The sequence below is a fragment of the Canis lupus genome, chromosome 1, assembly GCF_003254725.2.
Source record: "Canis lupus dingo isolate Sandy chromosome 1, ASM325472v2, whole genome shotgun sequence".
Classification (NCBI taxonomy): domain Eukaryota; kingdom Metazoa; phylum Chordata; class Mammalia; order Carnivora; family Canidae; genus Canis; species Canis lupus.
This window is the reverse complement of record NC_064243.1, coordinates 949000-974697: the sequence shown is the minus strand read 5'-3', so window position 1 is coordinate 974697 and position 25698 is coordinate 949000. Positions and strand designations below refer to the sequence as shown.

Sequence of the window (25698 nt, the reverse complement as noted above, 5' to 3'; positions counted from 1 at the left end):
CAGGGTGAGGGAGCCCAGCAAAGAGGCTGCACTCCCCTCCCCTTCCTAAAGCCATATTGTTTTCATTCCTTGCAGAAAATGATGCATCTGTAATAATTTTTAGTGTTCCTCTTTTAAAGGCCACATTCTGGTGTGAATGCTCACATGCATTCAATGCACTCATGATGAATGGCCGCTCTCAGTCTCCTGGTGCTGCCAGTGAAGCAGGGACCCTGTGCGCTCACCCCTCTCCTAGCTCCACAGATGACTCTGTTTACCCCAGATGGACGATCTGTGGCCTCTTAGGAAGGGCCACACAAGCCTGAGAGCCATCGGTCAGTACTAGTGGGGTGACCCTCGCTCACCTGAGCCAGCCCATGTAGTCCCAAACGTACATCAGACTTGTAGCTGGGGATTCCATGACCAACACGTTGCTTTACATTCCTGATAAATAACCCACTAACTGCAGAGGCAGCTAAACTAATTGTAAAGAGACCAAGTAGGTAATATCATGCAATCCTTCATCAGAATCCTTGACACCGTTAGACATAAAACTTACTAGGATTACTTCACTATTTTTTTTATTTCCTGTTGAATACTCTCAAAATGGTTTTAGTTTTGGAATGTATATTTATATTCTTAAATAATTTTAGAGATAATAGTGATAAAGCAGGAAAAAACAAAGGCTAGAAATTAGAGGAGATGCAGATGACAGGAAAAGCCCGAAGAATCCATAAAACTTGTGGGCACCTGGGTGGCTCAGTGGTTGAGTGTCTGCCTTCGACTCAGGACATAATCCCAGAGTGCCGGGATCGAATCTCACATCAGGCTCCTGCCTGAAGCCTGCTTCTCTCTCTGCCTAGATCTCTGCCTCCCTCTGTGTCTCTCATGAATAAATAAATAAATAATCTTTTTAAAAAATCCACAAAACCTTTCTAAGCTAACCTATAAGTTTGCAGGATTCAAGGAATATATTTTATCCTTTCTAATTTTATATACTAGCCATGGACAATTGAGGTCTGAAAAATGTTTTTGAACAGGATTTGCAGTAACCTAAAAAAAGCAAAGGTGGTTTAACTAAAAAACCATGCAGGACGTGTGTGCTGCAGGCTCTGGGACACTGTGGAGAGGGATTTTTAAAGTTGCAAAGAATAACTAGGAGACTCCATGTGGCCGAAAGCTAACAAACTGATTCCAAGATTTATATGGGAAGGCAGGGGAACTATAATTACCAAGGCCATTTTTAAAAAAAGGAACGAGAGTTGGAACAAATTAAGATTTGTGTGGAATCAGAAAAGACCCCGAATAGCCAGGGGAATTTTAAAAAAGAAAACCATAGCTGGAGGCATCACAATGCCAGATTTCAGGTTGTACTACAAAGCGGTGGTCATCAAGACAGTGTGGTACTGGCACAAAAACAGACACATAGATCCATGGAACAGAATAGAGAATCCAGAAGTGGACCCTCAACTGTATGGTCCCTAATATTCAACAAAGCAGGAAAGACTATCCACTGGAAAAAAAGACAGTCTCTTCAATAAATGGTGCTGGGAAAATTGGACATCCACATGCAGAAGAATGAAACTAGACCACTCTCTTGCACCAGACACAAAGATAAACTCAAAATGGATGAAAGATCTAAATGTGAGACAAGATTCCATCAAAATCCTAGAGGAGAACACAGGCAACACCCTTTTTCAACTCGGCCATAGTAACTTCTTGCAAGATACATCCACGAAGGCAAAAGAAACAAAAGCAAAAATGAACTATTGGGACTTCATCAAGATAAGAAGCTTTTGCACAGCAAAGGAAACAGTCAACAAAACTCAAAGACAACCTACAGAATGGGAGAAGATATTTGCAAATGACGTATCAGATAAAGGGCTAGTATCCAAGATCTATAAAGAACTTATTAAACTCAACACCAAAGAAACAAACAATCCAATCATGAAATGGGCAAAAGACATGAAGAGAAATCTCACAGAGGAAGACATAGACATGGCCAACATGCACATGAGAAGATGCTCCACATCACTTGCCATCAGGGAAATACAAATCAAAACCACAATGAGATCCCACCTCACACCAGTGAGAATGGGGAAAATTAACAAGGCAGGAAACCACAAGTGTTGGAGAGGATGCGGAGAAAAGGGAACCCTCTTACACTGTTGGTGGGAATGTGAACTGGTGCAGCCACTCTGGAAAACTGTGTGGAGGTTCCTCAAAGAGTTAAAAATAGACCTGCCCTACGACCCAGCAATTGCACTGCTGGGGATTTACCCCAAAGATACTGATGCAATGAAATGCCGGGACACCTGCACCCCGATGTTTCTAGCAGCAATGTCCACAATAGCCAAACTGTGGAAGGAGCCTCGGTGTCCAACGAAAGATGAATGGATAAAGAAGATGTGGTTTATGTATACAATGGAATATTCCTCAGCCATTAGAAACGACAAATACCCACCATTTGCTTCAATGTGGATGGAACTGGAGGGTATTATGCTGAGTGAATAAGTCAGTCGGAGAAGGACAAACAGTGTATGTTCTCATTCATTTGGGGAATATAAATAATAGTGAAAGGGAATATAAGGGAAGGGAGAAGAAATGTGTGGGAAATATCAGAAAGGGAGACAGAACATAAAGACTGCTAACTCTGGGAAACGAACTAGGGGTGGTGGAAGGGGAGGTGGGGGGGGTGAGGGTGACTGGGTGACGGGCACTGAGGGGGGCACTTGATGGGATGAGCACTGGGTGTTATTCTGTATGTCAGCAAATTGAACACCAATAAAAAATAAATTTATAAAAAAAAATTTAAAAAAAATTAAAAAGAGGACGAGTTTGGAAGACTTGCTCTACCCAATTTCAGGACTTTCTGTACATTAGTAACCAAGGCAACAGATTATTGGCAGAGGACAGACACATGGAGCAGTGGGGTGAGCAGAGAGCCCAGGAAAGAGCCACATGCATCATGGCTGATCAATCCAAGGGAGACTGGACCATTTGTAAATAGATGCTTCAGAGCCACCAGCAAACACAGAGCCTCCACCCACCTGTCACCGTTTTGGGGGAAACACACTTCAAAGTGAGTCGTAGACCTAATTAGCCTTCTGGAATAAAATGCAGAAGAACATGTGCATGACCTTGGGATGGGCATAGTTTTTAGATATGGGGTCAGATGTGTGATTCAGAAAGGGAAAAACTGGTAGGCTGGACTTTATCATAATTAGACTCGTTCTGTGGTTGGCACTGATAAAATAAATATAAGGAAGAGCTACAGAACTGTGGGAAATACTTACAGATCACACTTCTGACAAAGGACTTCTATCTGGAATATACAAAGAAGCCTCAAAACTTAAAAAGAAGACAAGCAACCCAATTATCTAAACGGACCAAAGACCTGACCTGACAGCACAGCGACGATCACGACGTGCAGATGAGTATCTGAAAGGCTCTGCTCATCACCATTTCTCATGAGGGGCCGGCAAGCAGTAACAACAGGGGCCACCACGCTCCCCCCTGGGAAAGCAGGGTCCACAGCAGGAGCACACCACGGGCATGGCCCCTGGAGGCACGGTTCAGCACTTTCTCTTGAAGTTAAATGTGCACTGACCACGTGACTCAGTGACCCTTCTGGGCAGTCACCCGAGAGAAGTGAGCCCTGCAGCCACATGGTGCGCGGTGTCAGTCCAGCAGCACAGGTGAATCCTAAGTGCATTGGGCTATGTGGAGGAAGCCAGACTCAGAAGCTTGTATGGTCCCATGTAGCTGGCCCCCTGGGAAATGCAGGGCTCCGGGCGTGGGGGACGGGTGGGCAGTAGCCCAGGGCCAAGGTGGGGGACTGAGGGGCAGCGGGAACAGCTGTACCCGCATATTGCATCTCAGGCCAAGACAGAGTAGTGAGTCTGTTCATGGGACTTTCAGGTGCATTAACTTTTCCCTAGATTCGCTGGATTTTATTTTTACAGTTTGGTGGGTCTTTTAGAGAAACGAACTTACAGGTCTCTAAGACTTAACACTGAAATACTGAACACTCACTAGGCTTCTGGCTTTATGCTTATTTCATTTTATCCACACAAGTGCGGCCATCACTTCTGTTCACATAAGAAGAGACCACTCACAGACATTGAGTGTGTGCCCCAGGGGAGCCACGGGCAGGGCCAAACCCAGGCTGACCGGGTCCTAAAAGCAGTGTGTGCGCAGTGCCGGGACAGAGCTCCTGCTAGAGGAATTTCCACCAGCCAAGGACTGGCCGTCCTTCCTCTCCTCCTCTGGAAGGAGAGGCGTATGGGCCCAGGAGAGCCCCTGCCTGCATGGCCTGGGTCCAGAGTAAGAACTGTGTTCATGCGCATCTGTGGCACCAAATTCAGTGAAATACTCACTTTTGTCTCTCAGAGCCAAAGTCTGAGAGAGCCATTGATAAGTATCACCCAGGAGCTAGTGGCTTATGCATATCTTTCAAATTATTTCTCCGATTGGTTATTTTATTGAGTTTCTGTGCCCATTCTGTAGTGTTTTGCCTTATTAATCTGTGTCTGCTTGGATATGGGAACTTTGACCTGGGCTCACATCGCTGAGCTGTCTTCAAACACCCCCCAGTTTATAAACCGACAATTATATAACATAAGTAGTATCGAAGAGATGTCAGCAAATGTAGCTACAGAGTAAATCTTTTATTTTACATCAACAAATTATCTTTTAAAATATTAAAAGAAAATTAGCCATGTACTTAATTACCTCAGTGTTATCAAAGACCAAACACCTGCTAGTATCCAGCAAGACAAATGCACTTGGGAAATAGATACTGAGACATATACAGACATGTAACAGCTAAACTTTCCCGCCTTTTTAAAAATCATCATTGCCTTTTCATGATATCTGTTATGTGTGAACATTACTTTTCACATGTGTAGTAAGGACTCAGGTTCAGCCAGTGCTTCCCAGGAGGATGCTGGAAGGGCCACACCTGCCTTGTGGCTGCGTCTCTTGAAATGTTGTCACTCAACTCCAGGTAGATGAGGCTCCGATCCAGAATACTCTGGCAGTCGTCACAGCAACACACCCCAGCGCATCTCTTCCATAGCAGCTCGTTTCTCCTTGGTGGCATTTGGCAGTGCTTTCTGACTTAGGGACCACCTTCCCACCCTGGCTGTGAGCGCCTCTCCTATGGTGGGGAGGGCCCAGGGCACAGCAGAGCTTCAGACTCTAGCCATTTGGTGCTGACCCTTGAACACTGTGGGGTCAGTGACCACCCCCCCAACCCCTGCACAGTCAAAAATCTGCATATCATTTTGATTCCCCAAACACATAAGTGGTGATGGCCTCCTGGTGATGGGAAGCCTCACCTACTCCATGAACATCTGATTATGTTGCATGTGTTCTATATTATATTCTCATGATAAAGTAGGCTGGAGAAAAAAAGTTAAGAGAACTTTTTTAAAAAAGCAAATACAGGGGCACCTGGGTGGCTCAGTGGTTGAGCATCTGCCTTTGGCTCAGGGCGTGATCCTGGAGTCCTGGGATCCAGTCCCGCATCGGGCTCCCCACGGGGAGCCTGCTTCTCCCTCTGCCTGTGTCTCTGCCTCTCTGTGTCTCTCATGAATAAATAAATAGAATCTTTAAAAAAAAAAAGCAAATACATTAATAATACTGTATTTATTTTAGTTTTTAAAAATTCATATATAGGTGAGCCCACGCAATTCAAACCCATGTCCAGCACAGCTGCCCTGCAGCATGAACTTGTGGAAAGCACCAGACTTTTAGAGTTTTTTCATGTGTAAATGGAGACAACGTCTGCCCCGTCTGAGTGCTACAGTGCCCGAGAGGATTGATGCAGGAGTGTGACCGCACAGATCTGACCAAGGTCCTGAGGGTCCATCGTTCACATGGCTTCACCTGACAAGCACTGCCATGGAACAGGCCTGAGCAGTAGCAGCCCGTGTGGCTGGCAGTGGCTGGGTCTCCCTCTTGGGTGTGGATGACTTCAGGAGGGTGTACGCGTCCTTCATCTGGAGAAACTAGAAAGTAAATACAAGAATATTTGTTGCCAAGAAATAAGAAAGTCAAGGGAGTTATTTTGACGACGATACAAGTGTTTTCCCGCTAGTGCATTTCAGTGTTTGCAGACACACCTCAACTTCTGGGAGGCAGGGGGCACGTGGCTGTGGGCTGAGGGTTACCCAAGGGCAAGCGGAGGGCACCATGCTCTGGGCCACAGGTGCATGGGTGGGAAGGCCAGGCTTGGGGATCTAGGGGTCTTCTAGAAGTCACTCATAACTAGCTGCTAGAAAACCTGTGAGTCACACTGTTTTTGCACTCTGCTAACTAAGATATTCCACTGTTTACCCTAGGGGAGATCTTTGTCCTTCAAGACCTTCCTCGTCTGGGTGTTAATCAGTATTTACCAAGGTAAGAGGCCTGGACCGAAGGTTTCTTGTCTGCCCCTAGCAACGTTCTTTCCCCCCTCGGTTAAATTCCAGAAGCTTCAGGCTCCATCAGCAGCTGTCACTCCTGTTCATCTCCTAAAGCGATCTTCCAGCAGCTGGTCATCCACACCCCTTCATCACGCCCCTTCGCCTGTCACTGAAAAACTCACCTGTTTCTAATGAAATGCTAATCCAGAAAATTTTGCTGAGCACTTACCATGTTACGTGCCCCCGCAGCAGTTCCTGTCGCAGAGTGATGCCCAGACTTGGAGAAATCTCACTTAATGTAAACAGAAGTCATTAGCCATCCTCTGATGAGTGTTCCAGATAAATGAGAGATTGTTGAAATTGAATTAACAGATTAGATACTTTACATTGGAAGCATAATTACTTACAAAGAGGTGGCATGGCCTTTCCTCCAGATCTTGAAAGGTTCCTGGCCTCTCTGGTGCCACATCTTATCTTATTCATAATCCAGAACTTTAAATAAACTGTTAACATGAAGTGAGGGGGTGTCCCTAACCACATATTTTCAAGTATGACTCTTGCCGGTTAGCCATGCCCCTAGTGTGTCCCCCAGCTGCCCGGTGCAGTGCTGGGTTCCCACCCCGGCAGGAGGGGCTGCCCCATCCAGGCCACAGTACCCCCGTCTTGTGTTGCAGGCGGCATCCTCATGTACGGGGCCTTGCTTCTGTTCGAGTCTGAGTTTGTGCATGTGGTGGCCATCTCCTTCACGGCCCTCATCCTCACGGAGCTGCTCATGGTGGCCCTGACCGTCAGGACGTGGCACTGGCTGATGGCAGTGGCTGAGGTCCTCAGCCTGGGCTGCTATGTGGCCTCACTCGCTTTTCTAAATGAGTATTTTGGTAAGTTGCTGTGGGAATCTTTTTTGTCTGTTACTGGTTTTTATACATTAGTTATTGTTACTTATTAATACACTGTCTTAAATTGCGGAGTGCAATAAAACCTACCTCAGATTGCTTCACTACACAAAAAGCTTCTTTTTGTGGAAAGATTAAACTCTTTGTAATATTTTATAAAATTCAGATTGTCACCGTCTTACCTCTTTAAAAGATGTACTGTTTCCAAAAATTATTTCCATAAGAGCTGCATTGTTTATCCTTCTTCCTAACTCACAAGCACTCCCAGGGTGGAGTCCAGGCCCACCTTTGGACACACCATAGTAATAGCTAAAGATGCCACCTCTGCATAAGGCCAGCTAGTTGTGGGCCCTTATCACCCTTGTGTGACTGATGCAGAGGCTGTGACTTCCACTACTTGGACAAAGTCCGTGCATCCCACAGGAGCAGCAGTCCTAGGGTTTGCGCCTCAGGGCCTTGTGACGTCAGCCTGTGGCCTGCCTCCCCACAGCTGGGAAAGCCAGGTCGCCTCCAGACAGCCCCTGGTCAGATCACTGTCTGTGCAAAGAAGCCCTTCCCTTAAACTCAGAGTAGTACGTCCCCATCACCTGCTGAGCGTGTCCTCAGGCAGAGGCCACTGCAGAAATGACTCACCCCGTGGAGGGTCCCACCAGCCTCATCGTGGCTCCCGGTGAGCCTGGCAGGGGAGCTGTGTCCAGGGGCCCAGAGCAGCATGTCTGGGAGGGACCCTGGGGAGAAGCACGCTAACACAGGATACGTAGCAGGAGGGGAAGTAAAGCCAAGGAGCCCTCCAGGAGGGAAACCGAGGTGAAGAGCCGGGTTTGGGGGTGAAATCCAGGGAGCCTGCACATTGCTCCAGGAAGCCTGCCCTCGGGCCACCAGAGTGCCCCAGAAAGACCCCACAGGAAAAACCCAGATTTGAAGTCCGCATGTCTGCAGGTAGAAGGGCCCGCCAGGGACAGTGACAGGATGCACGTCAAGACTCAGCTTCCTCAGTAACACAATGTTCCGTGAAGTCTGTGGGATGAGAATCGATACATCGCGGTGTTCATCCACTGTACCGCGAAAGCATCTCTGTCCTTCACACCAGAATGGTAAATCACAAAGTGAGTGTGTCTAGGCAGCTTTCAGCAGCAGGAATTGTGCATTTTGTTCCTTTGCTTTAACTGTAACATATTATAAATGGCGGAGACGTTGGGTGAATTCACACTTGAGCATCTACTCAATGGCAAATATATGGATAGAAAAATTTTAAAAAGGTAATGTACTAAAAGAAATACTCACTGGAGCGCCAGGGTGGCTCAGTTGGTTGAGTGTCTGACTTGGTTTCGGCTCAGGTTGTGATCTCAGGGTCATGAGATTGGCTCCTGCACCAGGCTTGTCACTTGGCGGGGAGCCTGCTGGAGATTCTGTCTCCCTCTCCCCCTGCCCTTTTCCCCCTCAAAAACAAAATGAAAGAGATGTTCACCCAAACATACAAAACAGCACTTAAGAAATTAGCTATTTTCAAAATACAATCTCTTGTTACTTTTCTTAAGAATATTTAGTATATTTTCCAGTAGGAGCACAACACACTGAGCATGGGAGAAATGTTGGTTTATTTTTATGGCATTTCATTTTAATATGTCTGTTTCCTTCATTTAGTAATATTTACAGAAATATTTCTGTAAATTTTATTTACAAAGCAAAATAATAAATTGGACAAACACACAAGTACTGCATCTGATCCGCTGCTAAAATGAAAAAAAGGCGAAATAGACATAAAAGTGAATTAGAAAGTGGCAAAGACAAACCGCAGTCACTTGGGGAGATCACCTTCCTCATTGTTTAAGTGCTGGAGGTTTAGGTGCAGGGGGCTCGGACATGCCTCCCCTCCTGGCACCTGGAGTGTGGCCATGCGCATGCGGGTTTGTACTTTGAAAGTAAATCCCTTTGGAACCTTGAGATGTGGATCCGAAGGGAGGAGTGTTTGCAGATATGCTTTCACATGGCAGCCAGTTCAGTTATGCTTTAAAAACTCATGTGTGGACAAGCAGTTGGAAAACAGTTTCAGGGTTTTTTGAAATATGGTGAAATCCAGACCATCTGCCACCCTCTGTGGTCTGGGACATACTCGGGTCGGCCATGTGTGTGTAAAATCTGTGAGTCCTGCCAAGTGGCCAAGTGGATCCCCCGTTGTGGTAAGAGTGAAGGGCTTCTGCCAGTGGTAGGAGCACCCCTGGGACTTGGCTCTTGCCCCCACCTCTTCCATGGAAAGTCACAGAGCCAGGCTTTGTTGGGAGAGCCCACGGACCAGCCCCAAACGGCCTCTCAGACCCAGCACTGCAGCTGCGGGAACCTCCACCACCCAAGGGTGTCTGAGGACGTCATACACAGTCTCTAATACTTTGGTGTAATTTTTTATTCTGTTAAAAGAACTTACTACACCTGGTACGCAGGTGTGGTAAGGGCCACCTGAGTCCCCGCGCCGCCTGGCAGTGACGCAAGGAGGCGGCTGCCTGCCGCCTTGGGCCTCAGGGGCCTGTGGGCGCCTCAACCGCCTCTTACACTTGTTTCCGTGTCCTGCCTGCAGATGTTGCCTTCATCACGACCGTGACCTTTGTGTGGAAAGTGTCAGCCATCACCGTGGTCAGCTGTCTGCCACTCTACGTCCTAAAGTACTTGAAGCGGAAGCTATCCCCGCCCAGCTACTCCAAGCTCACGTCCTAGGGCACGCAGGATCCACTCCACAGCTTGGGGCCTGCAGGGGTGCAAGGAGGCAGGAAGGGGCTGGAGCCTGAGAGGAGAGGCGGCTGGGCCGGGCAGATGCTCCTGATCCATGCAGGGGACACATCCCCTTTCTGGTTCTTTCCTGGTTTTCAAAATTTAATTTTCATATCAAACTACTTGAGTTTCTACCAAAATGAGCCCTAATTATCTCACTATTACTGTAAAGCATTCCTCGTACTCTGGGCATTCTGAGAATTAACATGAAAGTTTATTTAAGATTCTGTAAATTCAGACTCTTTGTTTGACATCATGATGTACAAAGCCATTTCTCCTTGACTAAAAATCTGGAGGCTAAGGGCAGCACACATGTCACTGCTGCTGCCCGGAGCCAGGGCGCTGGCTTCCTCGGGGCGTGGCTGTGGTCGGTCAGGGATGGGCCTCCCCTCGGTGAGGCTGCTGAGCTCACACAACTACGCCGCACCACACTCGGATGGTTGGGCACTGCTGGATGGGGGCTCGTGTTCGCAGAGTCACACACGTCCTGCCCTGGCATGGAAGTGGGTGCCAGTGGTCTTGTGCACTCCCAGTGCCTGGGTGTCCTGTCAGGACACAGATGCCTTCGGTCTCCCAGCCACAGTCCTGACACCCGTGGGATGGCTCTTCCGTGGGTTCAGAGAGGTCCCCTCGCTACATGGAGCACCCTGGGTGTCATGGTGGGTCATGCACTGCTGTGGCCACTGCATACCCATGCCACATCCTCCCCTGGGAGCATGTGGGATGGTCTCTCAGCAGGGCCGAGGGGGATTGGAGGGGATCCCCCATTTCCTGAGGTGGATGCCATGCCAGGAGATCCCTGACGGTCCTTGGGGAGGTGGTGCTGGGGCCTCGTGGGTTCCCTGGGCGCGGAGCGAGCCTAGGGACACCTGCACAGATCCCCACCAGCTGCCGGGTGTCACTGTGTCAGGGCGTGGAACCCATGGGGTCCTGAGGTCCCCGCCCCTGCAGGGGTCTGCCATCCTTGCAGCACCAGGCCTGGGAGGCAGCCGTTGTCCCCAAAGCGGCCTTGGCGTTGCCCAGTTCACCCAAGTTGTCAGTGACCCAGAAAGACGAGTCACCAGGATGTCGGGAAGAGCATGCCTTGGAGGAACTGTGGACAGACGGCCAGGAGCCCATGGTGATAGGGACTGTAGACAGCCAGCCAGGTGCCCAAGGCGACTAGACAGACGGCCAGGAGCCCAAGGTGACTATAGAGAGCCAGCCAGGTGCCCGAGGTTAGTAGACGATGGTGGGACCCGGCCCGACATTAGTCCCCAGGCGGGAAGACGGCCCCGTCCACACTAGCATCAAGTTGCACTGTGTCCCCACTGGAGGGAGGTCATTGTCGTCCCCCCCCCCCCCCCCCCCGCTCCACTGCAAGCCGTCCTGAGGCTGTCACGCCACAATGGAGTGACATCTCCCCGCATGCTTGCGGGGACGTGCGGGGTGACAGGCCCTCCAGACAAGGTAGGTGGCAGGCTGCCCCATCCCTGCTGGGTCCCCAGCTCCTCCCGGGACCGAGGAGGCAGCAGGAGGGAGGGGGCGCTGGGCCAGGGGTGCAGAGGGAGGGACTGGCAGTCAGGACAGGCGCAGCGTGAGGGTTCAGACCCACTTCTGCGGAGGAGAACTGGAGAGGGGGTTATGTGAGGAGGTGCCAAGTGGTTACCCCCAGGGCCTCCCAACCGCCAAGGCTCCGGATGGGGTGCGTAGAGGATCGCCCGGGGGCAGGCTGGCAGGCCGTCCCGTCCCTCCACAGTTGTCCAACTGCAGACGTGTGAGGAATGAGTGTCTCTGACTCTGGAGGCTGAACTGTGTCCACCGAGCAAACGCGGCCCCCAGAGAGGACCTTCTGTTCCTTGCTGCTTGGGCCCCGCAAAGGGCGCCCCCCCCCAGGCAGGTGGGAGGGTCTCGGAGCACCTGCCCCGACCTGCCGTCCTTCCCTGGCTCCGGAAGCACGGACACGAATGGACATCGAGCAGGGACCCCAACGAGGAACAGACCCTACCTGTGGGAGGGCGGCCAGAAACCCCTGCACCCAGGCCTGAGGCCCCGGGACCCCTCTTGCCCCCACTACCGCCCCCCCAACCCCCGCATCACCTTGAAGCCCAGGAAAGGGCCCTGCTGTCAAGGGATGCAGGTCAGAGCTGCCACTCCAGACCCTGTTCCCCTGGCCCCTGGCCCCCCTACCCCATCTCCCCGTCACTGTCCCCTGGTCCCCCTGTCCCCTCCTCCCCTGCTTCCCATCCCCCGTCCCCCGACCCCCTGGCTCCTGCTCAGCGGCACATCTGATGCCCACGCGCCCTGGACACACCAGAAGTTCTCGTCGGTGGGACCTGGAGCCCCTGCTCAACCGGCAGGCCCTAGGCCCCCAGACCCGTCCTTCTGCCTGCCCCACGGTGTGACCACGTGCCCCCAACACAGCAAACCCAGTCCAACGGCTGGACCCCAAACAGATGCCACCCCCACTACCCTCCTCAGGCTCTGAGCATGAGAAAACGCACCAAAGGCCCCCTGACCCGGGTCACCTCCCTTGACCCCAGCATGTGCCCACCTGAGAAGCGCCCACAGTCAGTACCGGTGACCACGTAGGTCACTCTGCACAGCCCAGACTTCATCCAGGACCGTCAGGTTCTGTCCTGGGAGTTCGGGGTGGGAACAGAAGAGAAGCAGGGGGCACGGGGCTGGGTCTGGCCTCTGTGGGGAGACAGACACCCCAAGTTTAGGTCCGTGTGGGTCACGTCACCTCCCCACCCCCAGCTTTGCAAAGAGACCGTGGAGTCCTTGGGGCAGCGCTGGCCTGGTCCCCATCCCGAGACAGCGGCAGTCACCTGATGCCTCTGACAGCCTGGGGGAGACGGGTAGAGAAACCAAGCGTGGGGGAGCACAAGGGGTGGGGCTTCCCTGGAACCTGGGAGGGCAAGACACGCCTTCTTGCACTTAGCCCACATCTGAGGTGCACGAATGTCCAGCCCACCAACCTCCCCAGACTGCGGGTGACAACCTGAGGGTCACCGTGTGCCCACCCAGGTGAGCGTCGGCAGCGGGGCCAGCAGGACAGGCCCGGGGCACCTCCCTCCCCAACTGCGCCCCCTGCCTTGGTCGCCCTGTGACCCCCGCAGCCCGGGCTCTGGGGTCCCCGGAGGACCTGTGGCCAGGTCCCCACGCCACGGAGCCTGTAAGACGCGGCCGCCATCTCCCCCTGAACAGCAACCACCTCAGCGCCTGTCAGTGCTTTTGGGTGTGATTTCAGAAGATTCCAGAAGGTGGTGCTAGAAGCCAAGGAGTGGCACCCGGCGGGTCCTCCGCGTCCCAGCTGAGCTGCGGGCTCCTCGTGGCTGTCAGCTACGCTGGGATGTCCAGGTTCAAGGACTGAAGAAGCCCCACCGTGGCCAGGCCATCTGTATACATACAGCGCCTATCTTGCCTGAATGGGAGCCACGGACCCCTTCGTGGTAGACACAGGTGAGAGGCAGGGCCTGCCGGTGGAGCGGGGGCTCCGGGTCCCACCGACGAGACCTCCTGGTGTGTCCAGGGTGCGTGGGCATCTGACGTGCCACTGAGCAGGAGCCAGAGGGTCGGGGGACGAGGGATGAGAAGCAGGGGAGTGGGGACAGGGGGACCAGGGGACAGGGGGACAGTGATGGGGAGATAGGGTAGGGGGGACGAGGGCCAGGGGAGCAGGGTCGGGGGAATAGGGTTTGCATCCTTCTTCTAAGTCCTACACGCTCATAATTCATTGCAGAATTCCCCAGAATCCGTGTCAGGCCACTGGAAAGAAGCCAGGGGTGCCGAGCAGTTCTCAGCTCCCTCTGGGGTCCACCTGCGCTCCAGGTGACCCCGCGGCCCCAGGGGTGCTCTGCACACACGGGTGACTACACCAGCTGCGGTCCGCCAGCGGCCCCCTGAAGGCCTCCCCTCCTGTCCGCCCAGCGCGGAGCACCCCTGAGACATGCCCACCGCCCCGCCCGTCCCCACCTTGCAGGTACATGGCTCCGCAGGGAGCACCCGGGCCCGTGGTCACGGGGCCAGGCCAGGCTGGAGACGCGGTGAGAGTGGACCCCCCCACCCCATCCTCCCTATGCAGGCTGGGACCCGGGCTCTGAGCGTGGCCCCCTGCCCCCTGGGGCCACCCGGCCTGGGAGGCTGCAGGTGCATCCTGTCCGCTCCGGGGCCCGACGTCAGGGCTCAGAGTGCCCAGGGCTGAGCACCCTCGGGGGCAGCTGCTTCCTGCTGCTTGGCGCTCTGGTGCCCGGGGCCTTCTTGTCTTCGTGGCCCCACGCGTGACTCCGTCCTCGTGCATGTCGACTCCCCGCATGTCCGTGTCCCTCCTCCCCCTCAACGAGGACAGTTGTGTGAGGGCCACCCGTGCTAGGACAGCCTCCTCTTCCCTAAATCCACCTGCCAGGTTCCTATTTCCAGATACCGCTGCGTCCCGAGGTTGTGGGGACAGCACGCAGCCTGCGCAGGGTTCGGCCCAGGACACCGTGGTGCTACCCTGGAAATAGTAACGAGTGTCATACGCCGCGCCCCCGTCCTCCCCTCCGGAGGTCCCAGCCAAGCGGGAAGGTGGTTTGCAGGTGAGGACTGGGCCTCGCGTGCAGAGTCGCTGTGCCCACGCCCCTGCCCGGAGCCCCGCTGGGCTGTGCCTCCAAGGACCGGTGCCGAGCGACGTGAGAAGCCTGCACGCTCCCGCGGAGACATGGAGGTGCATGTGGTGGGCTCGCGAGCATCATGGGCGAGGCTGGAGTGACCGCAGGGTGCGGGGCAGCACCGCCCACCCTGACCATCATCACCGCGGGCCGTCCGCCTGGCCCTGGCGCCTGGACTCGGTCTCAGGTGTCTTTCTGGGCTTAGTGGCACGCTCTGTCTTGTCGCCGTGACTCAGTTTCTCCCCATGGCTCCCGAGGCGAGCAGCCACATCTCAGAAGAGATGGAGGCACAAGCAGGGTTCTCAGAATGTCTGGAGGCTGTTATGATGCCAAACACCCTTGGGTTCCTGGCCAGGAGCGGGGGACACGGCACTGGCCCCTGTCCTCCTCGAGCAAGAGCTAAAAGGTGGCCTCACCGCAGGGCTTACCTTTCCAGGGTCGTGGGGTGGGAGAGCCCGTGGCCCATCACCAGCACACCTGTCCCCGTACAAGTGTCCACATAGCGCGGATTCTGTGGGAATTAGCTCTGTCCACAAGACCCACATCGCCACCTTCCAATTACACGTCAAACCCCAATATCTCTCTGACATGCTTTTAATTGTCTGTATTTCTCTGTTTTTCTCAAAATAGTCCATCTAGGTCGGGACGCTAACGTCGCCCCACGGGCCCCAGGGGACAGCCACCAGGGTTCCTAATTAAAGTGGTTACAGATAAAGGCCCATCAGCTCCGTGCTCGGGGAAGGCTGAGCTCGTGGGAACCAGGCATGTCGGGGGGGGGGGGCTGCACCTTCCCACAACCATCCTGCTCCCCGGCTGGGTTCTGGCAGGTTCCATGGGCTGGCGTCCCCACGTGGAGGTCACAGGCGCGGGGGGGTGGAGGTGTGGATGCCATGGGCTCTGGAGGCCCCAGTGAACCAGCTGCAGGCCCGGCTCTCAGCTGACCTGTGTCCCTGGCCCTGAGCCCTGGGCCAGCCTCGCGGGGCTGCGTCACATGGCCAAGGAGACCAGCGGCGGGGGCAAGGGGGCCCTGGGGGCTGAGGATGGGGGGCAGACGCTGGCCGGGTCCTTGGATCGCGGGGTTCACTTCCTCCCCCTCCCACCACCCTGCAGAGGGCAGCGGCTGATGCTGGATGCTGGGGACACTACTGCACCGGGGCGACGTGTGCCCACGTCCTGGGGAACACATAGTCCCCTCTCGGATCTGACAGGGTTGGTTCTAGGGCGGCTGCAGCAAACGACCTCGGGCGGGTGGAGAAAACACCACGTCCTGGAGATCAGAGGCCCACATGGGCGCAAGTCCAGGAGCCCAAGCTCCAGAGCACCATCCACCCGCTGCCCCCCCCCCACCGTCCCTACTGCCCCCTGCCATCCCCAGCCCCCTGCTGTCCCCTCCCCTGGCCCTGCTGCCCACCCCCACCCCACCCCTATCTCCACTGCCGTCCCCACCTCCTGCTGTCCCCACTGCCGTCCCCGCCAGCCCGCAGCCTCTGTCCCCATGGCCCCCACTCCAACCCCTTGCCTCCCTCTCTCCAGGACCTGATGGCACTGGGCCTGGCCCAAGGTCCCTGCTCAGTCCCTCCCGCCAGGAGCAGCAATGGGACATCTTGCCATTGTGACCCAGGCGGGGAGAGTCCATGCAGTGCTCACGAGCCTCACTTTGCTCCTCACACTTCTTTTGAGTGTCCCCCAGGAGTCCTCTCAGCCTGAGAATTGGGGGCCGGCCCTAGTGACCAGGTTGCCCTTGGGCCCCACAAGACAGAACGCCAGAGCCAGGGTGCAGGGCCTGTCGATTTCCCAAAGGAGCATTCCCTCTGGAGGGGTGACCCAGGGCAGACAGGAAGCAGCCCGCTTCTCCCCATGGGCACCCCCAGCTCACAGGGCAGCCCGTTGGGGGGGAAGGGGTTGGGGGCCCCCTCCTGCCCCGCTTGACCACCTGGCACCCCAGTGGGGTTGGAGTGGCAGCAAGACCGGCATCGTTTGTACAGTAGAGACGTGAGTGCGGGAACAGAACCCACAGGGGACGAATGGGTGGGTGTGGTGGTAGCACAGCGGGAAAGTCCTGTCGGGGGACCTGCTGTCGCAGGGAGAAGCTTGGTGCAGGTGGCCGTTGGGTACAGGGTCGTGCTGAGCGGGTAGGTGTGAGGCTGTGAGCAGGGAGATGTCCAGACACGGCAGCTCAGTGGGTGGGGGTGCAGGAGGCCAGGGGCCCACCGGGACCCACCGTGCACCTGCAGCCGTGCACCTGCCACCGTGGGAAAGCATGGTGGCTCCTCACGGGCCACCCGAGCTCAGCACCTGACTGCAGCGTGTCCTCCAGGGGCTGAAAGCCGGGGGTTGGGGGTCTTGGGGCCCCCGTGCCCCACATTCCGTGCTCACAGCCACAGATGAGCGGGCAGCCAGGGTGGCATCCACATCCAGCACAGTGTGCCGCCTTGAGCAGGAGGGATTTGTGCTGCGACACGGGGGATGCCACAGGTCACTCAGGGGAGGGCCGAGGGGCAGGGGCTGGGGCGGCCTTAGTTTGGGGGGCAGGGTGTGAGTCCGCAAGGGAGGGGCCATGACCGGTCAGGTCACAATGGTATCAAGGTATTGAGTGCTGCCACACTGCGCCCGAACTGGTGAAGATGGCAGGTGTCTGCGTCCGTTCTGGCACAATTTTAGCCACAGTCGGAGACCCATCAGGGTGCCGTGGGTCCCGTGGGTGCCCCCACTGTCCGGAGCCTGCCCCAGGAGCTCAGAAAGGGTCCCTTCTCCCCCAGGGGGCGCTGCCCACCATCCGCTGTGGCCCGGTTCCCTCCCAGGGGCTCTGCCACCGCAGGGGGCCTGGGTCCATTGCCACCCTGGCCAATGCCCCTTCCTGTTTCTGAGAAGAGGCTGCAGCACGCTTGTAAAAACGTGCCATGGCCTGGACAGCGGGCAGCTCTCATGTGGCGTTGTGATGAGTTACGTGTAAATGAATCAGAAGCACATGGATTAAATTTCCCTTGATACTCACTCTGGTTTAAAAATTAACGGAAAAAAGTGCCTGGCAAAGTTCGTTTAGGACTTTACTGAACCAAAAACACTTTAAAAGTAGTTTGGGAGATGAGCGCACCCATGTGGAGGCTGGGCACCCTGGGGTCAGAGCGGGTGGGGGTGCGGGTCCCCGCAGAGCGTCCATCGTCCCTCGCGGGAAAGAGGAAGTGGCTTAGAGTCGAGGAAGGAAACTAAGAGCAGCTTCCATGTGTCAGGCTGGAGGCAAGTGAGTCACTGGCGCTGTTCCAGCGGCTGAGGGAGGAAAGTCTTACGATTGCTGCCCTGAGAACACATGTGAAGACGCAGGTGCGAACCCCAGGTACCCCCAGAAACGACAGGTGTTCCCGACTGTCCACACACCAGGCGATGATGAGGGCCCAGGCCGGTGGACCAGACTGCGTGTGACCCCGGGCAGCCCCCCCCCCCTTGCAGCTGGAGCCCCAGGGCCCTACTGTCGGGCTGCTGAGCAGGGAAGCTGAGGCCACGGAGCCCGCGCCCCCTCGCCTACCGCTCGCCGACACCTCTAACACCCTGGGGCAGTGGGGGGGTGGCTCCTGGAACCTGCAGTCGCCTGGGGCAGGGGTGGGGCCGGGGGCCGGGGCGGGCGGGGAGGGGGGGCTCAGGGCAGGCCCTGCCTCTCCAGCTGGCCTGGGAGCTGGTGCCGCCGTGTGTGCACGACTGACACGGCCATACCCGCACGCACCCCGTGTCAGCTGAGCCCCAGGGAAGTTGGGGGTTGCGCCAGGCCTGGGTGGACACAGAGTGAGGCCAGGGCTGCTCAGCGTCCACACCGCCTACCTCCTGTGTCCTGGGGGCCTGTTTACCCTTCGCCCACCCCGAAGCAGGGCCCCATCCTGTGTCCAGCCATGGTCGGTTGCCATGTCTTCTGCAGGTGGCTCTCTGCGCCTGGGGCTCCTGCAGCTCTAACCTGACCGAGCAGTGGAGACATTGTCCCCTCCAGCAGGGGACACAGTGCAGGGTAGGCGTCTAGGCCCCGCCAGTTGGGACGCTCCCACCGCACCCTGGCACAGCCCCTGACTGGCTCTCCTCCAGGCCGGCCTCCATGGAGGTGCCTGGGAGCCACGGGCCTGCCCCACGGGCCCAGAGGGAGAGAGCACCCCTCCGTGGGTGCATGAAGCCACATGCACTGTGGGCCTGGCTTCGAGGTCCCTGGGCACAGGGGCAGGTGGGCACGGGTGCCCGGGGTGGGGGCGGCCCCTGGAAGGGAACGACAACCACCTGGTTTCTGCTGGTTCCCCGACAACGCAGTAACACGTGACCGCAGACCCACAGGAATGTCATCCCATCACAGTTCCCCGCAAGGCCCCCTCTGCAAGCTCCAGTAGGGCCATCCGCGTCCCCACCAGGTGCCCAGCCCCTGCTCCTTGTCATGCGACCTTCTCCCTGCAAGTCTCTTCTCTGGCAAGGAGGACCCAGGTCACGTGGCTCGGGACCCGCCTTGATGACCTCCTCTTAATAATCACACCTGCATAGACCCTGTTTCCAAATACGGTCCCGTCCAGGGAGATCTGGGTCAGGACTGCAACACATCTCTTTGGAGGACACAGTCCAACCCAGGACCACGCTGCTCGGAAATGATGAAACATGCTGAGCGACTAGTAGGATGTGATGTGATCGGACACCGCCGCCTCAGTCCCCGCCCGCAGGGCTGAAGACCTGCCTGGCGCCCGTGGGTGTGGACAGGGGCCTCGTGGGTGTGCGGTGGGAGCCATGGGTGTGGGGTGGAGTGGGGGCCCCATGGGTTGGGGGCCCTGCAGGTGTGTGATGGGAGCCATGGGTGTGGGGTGGGGGCCCCGTGGTTTTGGATGGGGGCTCCGTGGGTGTGGGGTGGGCACCCCGTAGGTGTGAGGTAGGGGCCCCATGGGTGTGCAGTGGGAGCCGTGGGTGTGGGGTGGGGTGGGGGCCCCTCAGGTGTGTGACGGGAGCTATAGGTGTGGGGTGGGATGGGGGCCCTCTGGGTGTCGGGTGGGGGCCCCATGGGTGGGGGTTGGGGGTCCGTGAGTGTGGGGTGAGAGCCATGGGTGTGGGTAGGGGCCCCGTGGGTGTGGGGGTGCCCCGTGGGTGTGGGTGGGGTGTTCAGAGGGGCGGCTGCGCAGAAGCCACCTGCTGGGGAGCTGCTGACCTGCTCCGGGGAAAGGGCAGGATGTCACTTAAATCAAAAGCAACCCTTTAAAGCCTCTGGGATCTGTCCTAAGGGCAAATGGCAAATGGAACATCCACTGAAGAAAATCCAAGCGCATCCCTAGGGGAGACAAGAGGAGCTGGTGTGGGAACCCAGACCCGCCCCCAGCTCGATAAGCAGACCCCTGCCCAGGCCCAGCGGGGGGCTCCCTCCCGGAGGAACAGGGCTGTGGGCTCCCCACGTTGGTCCCCGGGACCAATGCCAGAGGCCAGACACGGGACCGGGGGTGGCAGTAGACATCACCAAAATAATCCAGCCAGTCACTAAACAAGCAAGTGAGTGACAGTAACCGGCCCCAGATGGGGGGCAGAACCCAAAGTCGCTACAATATATGATCTAAAATGTCCAGTTTCCGATGAACAACTAGGAGGCGTGTGGAGGAGCAGGAAAGCATGACACACGCGTCGGGAAGAAAGCAGGCAGGGAAGCTGCCCGGGATCTGCCAGATGTTGGGCTTCACTGAGGAGGCCCCAGGCTGCCTGGCCACATGCAACAACCGTTGCCTCTGGGGAGGGGACGGACCGATGGCGGTGGTGGTGCGTGAGGGAGGAGTCCCAGTGATGGGTGGAAACAAGAGCAGGTTTACGGGCAGATGGCTCAGAAGGTCAGACACTGAGAGCGGGGGACGAAGAGCAAGGGCGGATATGGGGGCTTGGAGGAACCAGGAGCGCCGGCTGTGGGTGGGCATCCAGGGCTGTGGCCCACGTCACAGTTATCCGGGACACGTGGCAGGTGGGACCTCTCGGCGGAGATAGTGCCGCAGGCGGCGCGTTCCAGGTGCTCAAGGGGAGAATGCACCCACCAACCCAGAATGCTCTCAGCGACAAACCCGTCGTCAGAAATGGGGGGAACGGGGTCTGTCCCAGCACCGCAGAACAGACCCGCTAGACGATGCTCTGCAGGCTGAAAGCAAATGACCCACATGGACGCCAGGGTCCCACCACGACATGGGCTGCCCATAAAGGGGATCACGTCCTTTGACACACACGTGGAACGCTTCTCCTTTCTTCTATAACCAATTTAAAAAGCAACTGTATAAAACAATGTGTCTGCAACATAACGCCAGGCCCGTGATTAAGAGAAATGTGAATACGCATCGCATGTTCGCCAATAACGACACGACGGAAGTAAGGAAATGCATCCCGATGGCAAAGTGATGATATTACAGGGTGTCGTTGGGTTCGTGGCATTAGGACTTATAGCGTATGTGACAGTCTCGTAAGAAACGGAAAGGGAATAACCCCCCAGGACTGGTGTTCACGCCCATCACTGGGGTGAAGCTGCTGTAAATCTCAAGTTGACCGCGATTAAAACGCTACATCAGAAGAGTCACAGGCACCCGGGGGCTCAGTGCACTGAGCATCAGACTCATGACTTGGGCTCAGGTTGTGATCTCAGGGTCCTGGGATCAGCCCTGAGTGGGGCTCCCTGCTCAGCGGGGGTCTGCTTAGGATGCTCCCACTCTATCCCTCCTCCCCCTGAACGCATGTGCTCAAACTCTCTCTCCTCCTCTCTTTATCTCTCTCAAATAATAAATAAATGAATCTTTTAAAGAAGTAGGCCCTTACCATTTACAAAAAAAAAAAAAAAAAAAAGATGAAGGGAGAACAGAAGGACCAGAAAGACAGGAGAGAAGCAGAAAACAAAAGAGTAAAATGCAGCAGGTGTGAATCCAACTCTACCAATGATGACATTAAATGTAGATCAATCGAAGGAGCCGATCAAAAGGCACATTGTCAAGTGGGCAAAAGCCAAGCCAACAAACAAAAGCCCCACAATCCAACAGGAGACGCTCTGTGGGTTCAAGGAGCAGATGGACTAACGGGGTGGAAAGCGATGAATTGTACAAAGCGCAGCCAGACGGGAGCTGGAGAGGCTTGTACTGATGTCAGACAAGATGGATTTTTACCCCCAAAAAGTGTAATTAGAGATGAAGAGGGGTGTTTGCTAATGAGAAAAGGGAATCCATGAGGAAGATGCAACAGAGCTCGGAAATATGGGAAACAAAGCTGAGGAAAAGAAAATGGAGAGTGGAGCGGCAGTAGCTGGAGACACGAGACCCCACTCTCCACGCGGCTGTGTGCAAACCAGCCAGACCTGGCGCCGTGCGCGGGCACTCCACAGGCAGAGCAGATCCGTGTCCTTTCCAAGGCGATGGAATGTTCTCCGGGCTAGAAGCCAACCGGCAGCTGAGGCCATCACAGTAGGCACAGTAGGCTCCGGGACCAGGACCTGGGCAGGGGAGGGGAGGAGGCTCTGGACTTGGCCACATGCAGGTGGGGAGGGAGGGCTCCATCCTAGGAGGTGGGACCCGGGACAGAGCCTGGCTTCCTGGGCCGGTGGGGCGGGGTGGGGGGCACACAGATGGCGAAGACCCTCAGGTGCCACGCCGAGCAGTCTGCCTTTGTCCGTGATGTCTCTGCAAGGGCCCAGTGCAGGAAGTGGCCTGACTCACTGATGATGGGGGCTTTAGACCTGGTACTGGTGCTGACTGGGTGCCCAGGCCGAGTTCCGGCGGGGCAGCTGATGAGACAAGGCCTCTGCTGTGTCCTAGGGAAAGGGGGGATTGAAGAGATAAGTCTGTAAGTCAATGTGCAGGGTAGACTCTCAGACCCCAAGTTCATGGGTCTCTAAGAATACCTGACACAGGTGTGTAATCAAAGGGAATGCCTTTCTCAGCTCCAGGGAGCTCTGAGATGTCGCCACACTGGTGTTTTAAAAAATCTCAGCAGTTTACTTAAAAGTCCAGAACCCCTCCGTGGTTCTGATTCCTTAATAACGCCGATCTCCGCGCTCGGGCTAGGGGTCAGTTTCCCCAACACACCTGCCTGGGTGCCTCCTCCCTGTGGGTTAGAACCTTCACCTGCTGGGAAGCTCGCACATCTGCCCCTGGGGAGCAGCTGGAGGCTCAGTGTTCCTTCAGGAGGGGGTTCAGTGGCCCCTGGGATGGCTTCCCATATGCATCCGGCAAGAATGGAGCACTCACACTTGACTCGCAGATGTCTGGGGTGAAACTGAGGGGCAAGAAGTGGCACCTGGTTGCCCAGCTGAGTAATAGGAGCAAAGTGGGGAGTGAGACAGTTGCCCAGGAGCCTCTACCCTGCAGCAGTGCCCCAGATGCTCCAGAGGATGGAACATCCCAGCTACCCCATCCCAGGGCAGATGGGGCTCACTCCTGCAGGGCCTGAGCTCTGGGAGGCTCTCCTGACCCCAAGGGTCCCCCAGGGTGGGCGGGGAGCACTCCAACAGGGCCTGAGCTCCGGGGGCCCCCTGACCCACAGCACAGGGCCTGAGCTCCGGTCCCCAACGGCCCACAGCACTGGAACTTGGACACAGAGCCCAGGCTGCGGGATCCCCGTCTGGAGAGGAGCCTGAGTGGGTGGACGTCCAGGGCGCTCCGGGAGCGAGGGTCCAGCGGCCAAAGGGCCTTGGAGAATGGTGAGCTCCTCTGGGTGTATTCGCCCCAATAATCCGCAGAAACAACAGTCACCTAAAAATAGTCTTGTTTTCTGTCCTAAGCTCCTTTTAACTTCGTTAGTCATCACCAGCCCTTAAAATAAAACCCGGGTAGCGTCTCTCGGGCAGCAGCTATAAACACGGCCCAGAGGAGGCTGAGGGCGCGAGGGGCGGAAGGGGCGCAGGGGCCGCGGCCCGGGCCGGACAGGGGCCCGCGGTGGCCGCAGGAGCGCCCCAGGCCTACACGGGGGCGCGCGGGCCTTGGAGCCGCCGCTGCCTCCGGAACTCCCTGCGCCCTGGCACGCCGCCACCGTGGGCCCGGCAACGGCATTAAACACAGGGAAACAGAAGGGGATTCCGTCACCGGGCGGGGAAGAAGGAGGGCATTGAGACCAGACAGGAGGGAGCGCTTCGGGACGGGGAGGGGGATGGGGGGAGACGAGGAAGAGGGGGGCGGGGAGGAAGAGGAGGCGAGGAGGGAGGGGAGGGGAGCGGAGGAGGAGGAGAGGAGGGTAGCAGAACAGGAGGAGGGAGGGGGAGAGTTAGGAGATGGGGGGAGGGGGGGCCGGAGGAGCCCCTGGGTCAGGCGGGCTGGGCTCCAGGTTCAGGAGGTCCGGCCGGGCGCGCGTGAGAATGAGTGAGGGGCGGACAGGCGGGCAAGGGGGTCCGCTCATCTTCCTACAACCGCCAGACCTTCCTGCCCCCGCCCCAGGTGCGCCGCTAGCAGCTCCCGCGGCACCACCTGGGGGAGGGCGGGGCGAGGGCGGGGCGGGCCTGGCGCCCCCTGGCGGCCTCCGACGCGGGACGCGCTCCCCCCCCCCCCCCAGCCTCTGCGTCTGGAGGGCGGGGCCCGCCTGGGGCATCCTGATAGGGTTCCCCCCGGCCTCGGGCATCCTCGTGGGGTCCCCCGGCTTCAGCATCCTCGTGGGGTCCCCTTGTCCTCAGGCATCCTGATGGGATTCCCCCGGTCTCAGGCATCCTCCTGGGGTCTTCCCAGGTTCAGCATCCTCGTGGGGTCCCCCCAGCTTTGGTATCCCCCCGGGTCACCCTCTCCCTGGGCCCAGTTCACCCGCGGGAGCGGATCTACAGGTGGGGACACCTGACCGCCACCCAGACACCCGCGGCGCGCGGCGGCCCCGCCCCTCCACGCCGCCCAGCCCAAGACGTGGGTGGAAAGACGGATTTCAGTTCTGTCCCTGGCGCGCTGGATACCCGCGTAGCCGGCGCTGGTGACGCGGGCACCGCTTCCGCTGGGCTCCGTCCTATTATTAATGTGGTTCCGATTCGCCAGCGCGCCTCAGCCGACGGGTCAAATGTTACCCCCCCGCCCCGGGCCCGGGCCCCGGGCCGTGGGGGCATCCGGGGCATCCACCGGCGTCCTGCAGGCTCTCGGGTACCCGCGACAGACACAACTTCGCTTTTGGGGTTATTTGAAACCGCAATAGATTGATGACTTTTGCACCGCAGACACTTGAGCCGCCCTGACGCTCCGGCCCCTCACCCGAGGCCACCACGAAAACGTGGTCGGGTCCTGGCCGCCGAGCTGCGCAGACGAGACGCAGGCGGGTTGGCGGGGAAAGTGTAAAGTGAACCGGCGGGCGCTGGGGAGGCTTTCCCGAAACCCCTCCCCCGCCGCCTGGAAACCCCAGAGTCGCCCCCCCCCCCCCCGCCTTCCCGGCCGGCGGCGGCTGCGCCCCTGCTCCTCCCCGACCCCCCCGCGAGCGCAGGCAACAGGCAGGCTGGGGCGCTCCGGTATTTACGGAGTAAGAATGACAATAAGTCCACGTCCCGGGACTGCCGTGCAATCTGTTAGTAATTTAGCGGGATGGGAATTTCCTTTCTCGGGCCTGCCAGTGGAAGCGCTTTTCCAAATTTCCACAGCGGGGGAAGCCTGCGATTTTACATAATGACTTCAGCATGCGGGGCTCCTCGGCGGCCCTCGTCTCCGGCTCCCGGCCCCTCCCCCCAGCCGAGTGTGACTCCCTGAGGACGCGGCGGACCCCGGCGTCCCGGCCGGCCCGCGCTCCCTCTGCGCCCGGGTCGCACCCCGCGCGCCCCTGCCCTGCGCGCCCGCGCCCGCCCCCCCGCGCGCCCCCGCGCTCCGCGTGCGCCCCTGCCGCCCCCCGTGCGCCCCCAGCCCGCCCCCCGTGCGCCCAGCGGCCTGGAGCGGGGCGAGCAGCGGCCTGGAGCGGGGAGGGCCGGCGCTCGGAGACTTTTCCTCCGGGCCCTGCGCTGGCTCGGGCGGGGGCGTGATGTCACGGCAGGGAGGGGGCGCGGGAGCGGCCGGGCCGGCGGGGAGGCGGGGAGGTGTTTTCCAGCTTTAAAAAGGCAGGAGGCAGAGCGCGGCC

At 57.2% G+C, this 25698-nt stretch overlaps 1 protein-coding gene and 1 long non-coding RNA gene across 10 annotated transcripts in view; one reads left to right on the top strand and one right to left on the bottom strand.

The window, feature by feature from the left end:
* The window catches only part of ATP9B (ATPase phospholipid transporting 9B (putative)), a 237389-nt gene extending 227111 nt beyond the window's left edge, over positions 1-10278 (top strand). For all 9 annotated transcript variants that reach the window (XM_025421950.3, XM_025421949.3, XM_025421952.3 and 6 more), the window contains 3 exons: positions 6327-6384; positions 7064-7267; positions 9855-10278. In XM_025421950.3, the coding sequence (XP_025277735.1) occupies positions 6327-6384; positions 7064-7267; positions 9855-9991 (399 nt within the window). In that variant the 3' untranslated portion in view covers positions 9992-10278. The remainder of the gene's footprint in view (positions 1-6326; positions 6385-7063; positions 7268-9854) is intronic.
* LOC125755302 (uncharacterized) lies at positions 5543-13634 on the bottom strand. Its single transcript, XR_007411401.1, has 3 exons — positions 12579-13634; positions 6619-10590; positions 5543-5993 (listed from the first exon to the last, which is right to left on the bottom strand). It is a non-coding gene; the product is annotated as an uncharacterized LOC125755302 (long non-coding RNA).
* Between the last annotated feature and the right edge of the window lie 12064 nt (positions 13635-25698).